The 10,371-nt window shown below is 43.8% G+C and overlaps 1 protein-coding gene across 1 annotated transcript in view; it reads right to left on the bottom strand.

Annotated features, from left to right (window-relative positions):
* Nucleotides 1–8,090: 8,090 nt before the first annotated feature.
* The window catches only part of LOC139324656 (vomeronasal type-2 receptor 116-like), a 10,491-nt gene continuing 8,210 nt past the window's right edge, over nucleotides 8,091–10,371 (bottom strand). Inside the window, exons 4-5 of the mRNA XM_070954389.1 lie at nucleotides 9,085–9,211; nucleotides 8,091–8,989 (exon numbers count right to left, since the gene is read on the bottom strand). Of these exons, the coding sequence (XP_070810490.1) occupies nucleotides 8,091–8,989; nucleotides 9,085–9,211 (1,026 nt within the window). The remainder of the gene's footprint in view (nucleotides 8,990–9,084; nucleotides 9,212–10,371) is intronic.

Below are 10,371 nucleotides of genomic sequence, written 5' to 3'. Positions count from 1 at the left end.
TTCCAAGGGATCCCCTAGGATCTGGATGAGAGAAACTGGCTAATTTCAAAATGATAGTGAGACAGTCACATATGTGAACATCTTCAGTACGTGTGAAGGCCTCTTGGGGCAGGAAGACAAAAGACAAAAATAAAACCATTATATCCCTAAATGAAGATACATATGTAAATGTAGGCATTGCTATATGCTATCTATCTATCTATCTATCTATCTATCTATCTATCTATCTATCTATCTATCTATCTATGTCTCTGGTTATTCGGGTTTTCTCCCACGTAAAATTGGAAGTGTCTTGGCGAGTTTTAATGAAGTCATTTGTCATCTTATTGGATGACGCAGAAAAGCGTAACCACTTTTCTGCTCTTATTGCATCGGCAGATAACCGCCCAGCTGCCTTGTTTAGGGTGACTCACTCCCTCCTACATCAGGGAGCGCGGGAAGACCCCTTGCAAGGGCAGGCTGAGGATTTTGCACAGTATCTGCACAATAAAATCACTCAGATTCGGGAAGGCTTGCACTCTGACTGGGTAGATCCTGGCGGGGTGAATGAGGCTGGTCTTGAGAATGTTATCTGGGATGAGTTTGACCCTGTGACTCCTGAGGACGTGGACAGGATCCTGGGGAGGTTAAATGCAACCACATGTTTATTGGACCCGTGCCCCTCCTGGCTGGTACTGGCCACCCGGGAGGTAACACGAGGCTGGCTCCAGAGGATTATAAATGCTTCTTTGAGAGAGGGTTTCTTGCCTCCCACCTTGAAAGAGGTGGTGGTGAGGCCCCTCCTCAAGAAGCTTTCTCTGGACCCGGCCGTTTTGGCAAACTACCATCTGGTCTCCAACCTTCGCTTTGTTGCGAAGGTTGTGGAGAGTGTGGTTGTGCGACAGCTCCCACAGTACCTGGATGAAACCGTCTATCTAGATCCGTGCCAGTCCGGCTTCAGGCCTGGGTACAGCACGGAGACGGCATTGGTCGCATTGGTGGATGATCTCTGGAGGGCTCGGGACAGGGGTTGTTCCTCTGTTCTGGTCCTGTTAGACCTCTCAGCAGCTTTTGATACCATCAACCATGGTATCATGCTGCGCCAGCTGGGGGGATTGGGGGTGGGAGGCACCGTGTTGCGGTGGTTCTCCTCCTATCTCTCTGACCAGTCGCAGTCTGTGTTGGAAGGGGGGCAGAGGTCGACTTCGAGGTGCCTTGCTTGCGGGGTCCCACAAGGGTCAGTCCTCTCGCTACTCCTGTTCAACATTTATGTGAAGCCACTGGGTGAGATCATCTGTGGTTTTGGAATGTGATGCCATCTGTACTCTGATGACACTCAGTTGTACATCTCCACCCTAGACCACCCCAATGATGCCCTCAAAGTGATGTCCCAGTGTCTGGAGGCCGTGCGGGTCTGGATGGGGAGGAACAGACTTCGACTCAACCCTTCCAAGACCGAGTGGCTGTGGATACCGGCGTCCCGATATAGCCAGCTGGTGCCATCGCTGGCTATTGGGGGCGAGTCACTGACCCCCACAGAGGGGGCTCGCAACTTGGGTGTCCTCCTGGACACACGGCTGTCTTTAGAAGAGCATATGACGGCCGTGGCCAGGGTTTTTTTTATCAGGTCCGCCTGATACGCCAGTTGTACCCCTTTCTGGATTGGGACTCCTTGTGCACGGTCACTCATGCCCTCGTCACGTCACGCCTGGACTACTGCAACACTCTCTACATGGGGTTCCCTTTGAGGAGCACCCAGAGGCTCCAGCTGATGCAGAATGTGGCCACGCGGGTGATTATGGGAGCGACGTGGCGCTCCCATGTAACACCTCTCCTGCGCAAGCTGCATTGGCTCCCGGTGGTCTTCTGGGTGCACTTTAAGGTGTTGGTTCTCATCTTTAAAGCGCTCCATGGCTTAGGGCCAGGATATTTGTGAGACTGCCTGCTGCTACTGATAACCTCCCACCGGCCAATATGCTCTCACAGAGAGGGCCTCCTCAGGGTGCCGTCAGTCAGGCAATGTTGGCTGGTGGCCCCCAGGGGGATAGCCTTCTCTGTGGGGGCACCCGCCCTGTGGAACGAGCTGCCTCCTGGAATACGATTGATCCCGGACCTCCGGGCCTTCCGTAAAGCCTTGAAGACCTTTTGATTCCACCAAGCCGGCCTAGCCTAAATGGTTCTTAATTGGGATTTTAAATTTTATGGATTTGGGGGTTTTAAATTGGGAAGCTAATGATTTAATTCTTTTTTTAATTATCACCACCACCTCTTTCAAGGTGGGAGGCAAGAAATTAACATAATTGTATGTTTTTTAATTTTGGCTGTTCACCACCCTGAGTCCCCTCTGGGAGAAGGGCGGTATACAAAATAAATAAATAAATAAATAAATAAATAAATAAATAAATAAATAAATAAATAAAATCTTCAGGCTGATGTTTTCAGCTTTGTGCTTCTAGGAGCAATGTGTGATCGCAGCTGTTTCTTCCTTTTAACTGCCAGTGGGGGTGTGAACCTGGGGAGGAGCAGGACGAGGCAGTCCTGTGGCCCTCGGGCTTGGGACAGCTTGCCAGCAGGGAGGAACAGGGACAGGAGGACTGAGAGAGGGCAGGCAGTGGAGATGAAGAGCGACGGAGCTCAGGCGATGAGCAAGGACTGCCTCCTCCTGATTCCTGAGTATGGAGAGTGGAGAGGAGGCAAGAACAGTGCAGGATGACCCGATGACCCGATGACAGCCCACACAAATTGCCTATAGTGGTTTCTTCTCACTAGCCCAGCCTTTTCCTTGCATGACCTTGAGGTGGTGGATGTCATTGTCATCGTTTGTTACATCTTAGAGGTCTATTTTGTCGTGATGGACAGTGGCAGATTTTCTCGCTGCAGTCTGACTATTTGCCCTCTGAATCTCTGCCATCGATTGATTTGACATCTTAGCAGTGTGGGCTTCATTTAGTGCAGTTTGAAGAGTTAGATCAGTCCTGGCCAGTAGTCAGTGCTTCAGCCAGAGGTCCCCCACTCCACATACCACTTGATCGAGGAGGACATTGTCCAGGTCCCTGAACTCACAGTACAGGGCTGCTGCCCTCAGGGCCACCACAAATTGGTTAATGGACTTGCCTTCTGCTTGGTTCTGGTGGTGGAATGCATGATGGCAGGTGATTTGTGAGGGCATTGGCGCAAAATGGTACTTTATCTTGACTAGCAATGTCTCCTAGGGCTCAGATTGTACCGTCTGGGGGATGAGTAGAGCCCTTGCAGTTTCAAACATTTCAGCCCCACAGAAGCATGGGAAGTAGGCTCTTTTACAGATGCTGGAGAGACCTATGTAGTTCTTTGCTTCGAGAAAACATTAAAAGTACATGATATAGGAATCGCACAGCTCCGAGGCTGGATTGAAAGATGTGAGGGTGGTGTTGTGGTCTGCCAGCAGCCTGTGGAGCTAGCAGTGGAGTCGGATAGTGAGGAGGCTGGGGAGGACCATGGGCCAGTCCTGGAGTCTGGGGAAGGCCCGGATGAGAGCTCTGTGTCAGAGGCAGAGATGGGGCCAGGGCCATCTGGGCGTGATGTACGGATTCCAGAGCCTCCAGAGTCAGACAGCAGAGAGGCAGAGGAACAGGAGGAGCCTGTTCCTAGTGCATGCATGTGCAGAGCTGCCAGAAGATAAGAGTAGCTAAAGCAAAAAGGACGTGTAAGGCCAGGAAATTATTGGCCCCTCTCATAAGGCTTAAAAGAGTTGCAAAGGCTCTTGGGCTCTTTGTAGGAAAGCAACGTTGCTAAATTTGTCTTCTAGTCGGCGTCTCTTGTTTATGAACAAGAAAGAAGCTTGTTCAGGGGCTTTGCCAAGAAAGACCTTTGGCATGGTGCCAAAGAAGCTAAAGGTTTATGATACGCCCAAAGGATTTTTTCTGAAGGACTTGTTTTGGAATTAATTTGGACTAAGCCTAGGTCAAAACAGGTGGTTAGTGCAGCCATTCCTGTCAGTCCATGGTGACTGGGTGTCTGCGGAAATTTGGCTCATAGCATGATCTCTTGTCATCTGTGGTTTCAGGTCGGGCAGTTAATGAGCAGCTCTCAATTTTAGTGACTAGCTGATTCTGTTGCCTCAGTCTTAGGATCCCACCTTGTCGCCAGTATTCTGTTCCACAAACAGAGGGTGGAAGAAGTGAGGTGAGACAGAATTAAAGCAAAGCTAACAGGTTTATTAGTTCTAACAAGTGACTGCTCAGCTAACAGCAACAGCTGATTCTTCATCTGACACCTCCTTTTATATTCAGCTGTCAGACGGGCAGCCAATCAGATTAAAGCTTAGCGTCCACTAGGAGAAGCGGACCTGAGTGAAGAGTTTGGACAGAACAGTCCATGGCTCTGTGACTACTCCGCAGAGTCATGCAGCTGGAAGATATCTTCCAGCTCCTTCTGAAACTCAAGTTAGTTGTCAAAGGTGAACTATTCAAATAGGTGATCATCAGAAAATCTCACAGCCACCAGGGCATAGTCTGGCCATGACAGGGGATAATGACAGATTCCCCCAGCAGATCATATTACTATTTTTTTTGAATTTTTTTTTTATTATTTTTTTTTTAAAAAAACATAAACATAAAATACATCTTTTAAGAACGAAGCATTGGTCCGGTCAAGAATAGGTACAATCGCTTTCTTTTCTTTGTCGAGCTCTTTCCCAAGTCTCCACCATTACATCTTTCAAAATAAGAACCAATACAATTTCCCCCCCCCCCACAATTATAATATCTTAATCTAAACATTTACCACTCTATTATATCACCACAAGTCTTAATTTCCAAATAACACAACTCAGTATTTGATTACAATTATTTAGCCTAAATTCTATCTAGATGCCCATCCCATGACCCATTACATTAAATCTTTAAATTCTAATCTCTTTAAACTAACACCTATATTTCTTAGGCTTATCACACATTACACTCTTCATTATACACAGAATCATTTCATTATTACAATCATATCATCTTTATTTTATTATTCATATCAATTTAGACACCTTTATTTTGATGTTAATCCCAACATAATCATTTTATTATTACTATCAATTCCAACTTAAATCATATTTATTTTAACTATACCTTATCATTTTCTTTTGGCTGTTTACCAGCATATTCAATTATTGTTTGGCTGTTTCCTAGCATAATCCTCTATTGTTTGGCTATTTCCCAGCATATTCATACTATTTTGGCTGTTTTCCAGCATATTCATCTTTATTTAACTTTCATGCCCAGTGTACACATCTCCATCTATTGTTTGGCTGTTTCCCAGCATATTCATCTATTATTTGGCTGTTTCCAGCATATTCATTAAACATATTATTAGATTTACTGTTTATCTCTGTGTAATCCCCTAATTTATTATATCTTCCATATATAGGTTAGTTCTGTATATTTAATCTTATTGTCATTCTCAGCTTTGTTTGCAATTTAACATTGAGACTTATTTATTTATTTATTTATTTATTTATTTATTTATTTATTTATTTATTTATTGGTTTGATTTATATGCCACCCTTCTCCGGAGACTCAGGGCGGCTTATAATGCGTTAAGCAATAGCCTTCATACTTTTTGTATATACCTGCTTAGTAGGCCCCCCGCCCCCTTAGTTCTTACATCAAACATATCCACATATAAATCAATAAAATTTCTTGGATTCTTCTCATATTCGTATACATTCTTATTCATCTATAAAAAATTCCTTTCTATCAATACTATCCAGTTTTATTTTCCATCCTTGTATATCTCTAAACAACTTTTTTCATAATTAATATTCATCTAAACAATACAGTTCCATTTTTTTACTCAAACTGTTTTTATATTCTTCTTTCCAGTCATGTATATTTTATTTCTTCATTTCTTTGTCTATTAACTTATAATCGATTTCAAATTCAATGTTCCCAAAATTAATTCTTCATGTATCATTTTAGTTCATTTTGTTACTTCTATTCCCTGCAAAGTACAGCAGCTTTCCTTCTTTTGTTCCTGCGCCATTTGACTTCTTTTGTTCCTGCGCCAATTAGTATCAATTATAAAAGTTCCGTTGTATTTCCTCTTTCTTTCCACCGAAAAAGCCATCTGTGGACAAAGAAGAATCCTCCACCACCAACCTCTCATGGCTATTTATCAGTAATTTCACAATGCTCCAAAATGAATGGCAAGTTACAGTGTTTCTTTTTAAAGTGGAAGGTGTTACTCTACAATCCACACTTTCCCTTAGTCACGCCAGTCTCCATTTTGTTATAATTATATAACAGTCCAATTTAACTCTCTTCTTCTTTTGAATTTTAAAAATATTAAATCCCTTCTTTTTTTCTTATTTTTGTTGTGGCCCGCCACTGGCCTGCGCGGATTGTTGCTGATCCCGACGATGAGGAGGCTGGTGTGTTGTCGCACCAGCAGCCTGTGCAGCTGGTGCTCGAATCGGACAGTGAGGAGACAGAAGAAGATGTGGTGCCAGAGGCAGGGATTCAGCCAGGGCCTTCAGAACCTCCAGAGGCTCCTTTAAGTGAAGAGGATTAAATGGAGGAGCCTCTTCTCAATGAACGAGCTGCCAAAAGGCAGGAGTGGTTACTCAGGAGGAGGCTTGAGAGTAAGGTTTGGGGCTAATTGGCCACTCCCTTAGCCTATTTAAGTTTGCACACAGCTTGTAAAAAGCTGCAGGAAACAACATGTGCTCGTCCGTTCGTTCGCTGATCATTGAGTTTGAATTTTCTCTGCAAACCTGATTTATAGGCTTTCTGCCAACTCTAGTAAGACTCTATCTTATCTGTGGAATTTCTGGCAGGTTGTTAAGAATGTTTTATTAACAGCCTGCATTTGCAAAAGACTGTGTTTTGAAGTAAACTGAGTTTTGTTCAGAGTTTGTGTGTGCTACATTCTTTGAGATCCGTAGCTGGGGCAGAACAATTTTCCAAGTCCAATTCTAATTTAAAAAATTCTTTCCAGGCTTTTTAACATGCCTCAATGTTTAATTGTTAATTAATTCAATACCAAAGTAATTTTCCTTATGGGTCTTTTTCTTCTAAAGTCACTTTTCAAAATCTTCTATGCCCCTCAAATCCACAGCCGCTGTTTTAAGGCTAGGGGGTCTTACAAGTAACCATCATTGTTCAAGCATTGTTTCTAGTCTAGGTTGGAAGCCAGACCACTCACCTGGCTTCAAAGAGCTTCATTCTTTTTCACTTTCCTCCTGCACATCTCTTAGTTCGGTTTGTCCCAGCTTCGTGGCAGCCGTCATGGCTGCCACCCCCCACTGCCGATTCACAGAGAGTTCCCTCCAACCTCCGAGGAACTTCCCTGTTCCTCTTGGTAGTCCGAGGTGCATCTCTTCCTACCCCATCCCTGCAGAACGGTTCTGGTCCGAAGACCCATCGGCGGCGGTTCAGCAGTTGGGTTTTTCGCGGGACTCCACAGAGCCCGCTATTTTCCTGGCTGTCTCGCCGCGACATCAAACTGGAAGTCCCCAGATCATACTACTATTGTTCTGAAAAGAAAATCATATCCAGAGTATGACTATTATCCCAAGTCGGGCCTTGGAAGATCTGGGGTAGACCCATGGTCATTTCATTGGGTGAAATGGTTTCTCAGATCACCTAGTTGGAAAGGCTCTGTAAATTCCAGCCAGTTCTTTTGAATTTAGCCCATTTTTCATATATAAGCCCTACACATCAAGTGCATTAAAAAACTGCCATTGTTTGCTTGCTTCAGAAAAAATTCATAAGCCCTAACTTTTAAACCTCATTTGTATTTAACTCCACTTATTTTTCACATTCTAGTGTGGATACGGACTTATATGACCAGTCAAGACAAATTTACAATTCATATTTAATCTATATATTTAGTCAGAGCTGTCCATCATACATGAAATATGTCCATACATCAATTTGTGCTATTATTTATTTATCCATATGCTTTTATGGTCCCCATTTATAATTGCCTTCCAGAAGGGGGGAAAAAAAGTTCTGATCTATCTTAAATCTCAGACAAAGGCCAATCTTCTATATTGCACATTGTCCTCTGGCTTAAATGTGCCAGTGGGAAAGATCTCCAACATTTACATATAAAGGATATCAGGCAAATGGAAAGATTTGTTAAAACTTTCTCTTCATGAGCTGATGTTTATCATTCAGTTCAGGTCTCATCACAATGATAAAACACTTGGGAAGGAAGATGCACATCAATAATCCAGCACTGGAGGAGATCATGGAGAAGATCTCCACAGCTAATGTATATTTTCCCCTTGTGCTTAGATAGGTTGGGATAAAGCACAGCCAAACACTGCAGAAGACCAACATGCTGAAGGTGATGAATTTGGCTTCATTGAAACTGTCAGGTAACGTCCTAGCTAGGAAAGCAGCAGAGAAGCTAACTAGAGCAAGAAAACCCATAAATCCCAAAACACAGTAGAACATGACCGAGTCTTCATTGCACTCCAGGATGAGTTCTTCAGATATCGAGTGTGCATCGAAATCTGGGTACGGTGGGGACTTTATCAGCCACACAGCACAAACACACATTTGAACAAGGGAGCAGGCTAGAAGAATGAAACTGACCATTCTTCCCCCCACCCATTTCCTCAATCTGGAACCAGGTTTGGTGGCCATGAATGCGAGAACCACCACAAAGGTTTTGGCCAAGACACAAGAAACCGCCACAGAAAAGATGAGGCCAAAAGCTGGTTGTCGAAAGAGACACACCATCGTATTGGGTCTCCCGAGAAATAAAAAGACACAAAGGAAAGAGAGAAGGAGGGAACCTAGGAGAAGGTAAGTGAGATTCCGGTTATTGGCTTTGACGATGGGAGTGTCTTTGTGTTTCATGAAGATTGTGATGACCAAAGTTGTCATTAAGGAAAAGCAAAGAGAAAGAACAGTCAGACTGATCCCCAAGGGTTCTTCATAGGACAAAAAAGTGATCCGCTTTGGAATGCACATATTTTTCTCAGGATTTGGATATTGATCTTCTGGACATGGAAAGCAGTCATCCACATCTGGAAAAGAACACATTGATTGGAATTGATACAGTGGATTATAGACATTGTTGTACCATCATGTCTTAATCACATTTTAGTTGGAAATTTCCTACCCTTCGTTTTTGATATTTTCCCCTCTGGACACAGACGGCAAGCATAGCAGCAAAACGACTTCCCTTCTATCTTTTCCTTGCTGTATCCTTTCTCACAAGGATCATTACAAAGAGATAGAGGCAATGCCTATCAGTGAATGAAGAAGATTATTTTAAGATGGAGAGGAAAAAGAAAGTGCTTGGAGAGATATTGTTACTGTGGAATCAACTGCATAAAAATGGATTGATAAGGAGAAGTAATGTGATTATATCATTTTGGGATCTAATTCGTCTGAAATAATAATTCATTAAATATCTACAATTATTGATATCAATGACTTTCTATATCTCTCAATCCCAGTTTCCAAAGATAATTTTTGTGCTGGTTAAAGATGTTTTTTCTCAATTTCTTAATTTTTCAGTCACTAGACTGATGAAATTAATGCACTGGATTGTAGCTCTTACTTTAAAACAATGCATTGTGTTCTGACCTAGGCTTCCCCAAAAAGCACAAAACAGAATCCTGGTCCCAACAAAACTTCTTTTATTAAAGAAACAGTGAATTCCTCTCATTCACCTTCAGCAAAACCTTTCAAGGGAGAATTTACAGTCACCGACCTTATCTGGCTTGGAGAGCTGCCAGGCCGATATTTTCAGAACTTGGCATGGGAATCTCGGAGAGTCACAAACCAATTAGCCAAACTAATTGTCTCTGCAAACTCCACTCCCCTTTTGCTTCCCTTTTATTCCCTCTGGGAGAGGCCATTCATCGTCCACCTGTGGCCTTACTCCCAAGTCGACCGTTTTTCTTTAGCTGTTCTCTTTGTCTGGCAACTCTGCACATGCGCATACTGGGAACAGGCTCCAGCTCTTCGTCTGCCTCACTGATGTCTGCCTCTGAAGGCAGATAACTAGCATCTGGCCCTGGCCAAATCTGCCTCTGACGCAGAGCCCTCATCAGAATCTTCTCCAGACTCCAGGACTGGCCCATGTTCCTCCTCAACCTCCTCACTGTCTGAATCTGCTGTCAGCTCCACTGGTGGGCCACAACACATTGTTAACAAAGGTCAAAGTAATGAGTACAATATTCTATGCCAGGGGTGTCAAATTCTATTTCATTGAAGGCCGCATCAGGGTTGTGTTTACTTTGGGGTGGGGGAGCAGGGGCCATGTCCAGGTGAGCATGGCCAGGGTGGGCATGGCAAGATCGATGCCACTTGTGTCTGGGGCACCTATGGTGGCCCGGGTGACCCCCAGACTCCGTTTTTGGCTGGGACTGCTGTTGTGGTCCACCAGCTACCAGTGAAA

Source organism: Pituophis catenifer, unplaced genomic scaffold (genome assembly GCF_029215685.1).
Source record: "Pituophis catenifer annectens isolate HBS135680 unplaced genomic scaffold, rPitCat1.0.hap2 SCAF_15, whole genome shotgun sequence".
NCBI classification, from domain to species: Eukaryota; Metazoa; Chordata; class Lepidosauria; order Squamata; family Colubridae; genus Pituophis; species Pituophis catenifer.
The sequence above is the reverse complement of the archived record's forward strand: the minus strand, read 5'-3'. Positions and strand labels throughout refer to the sequence as shown.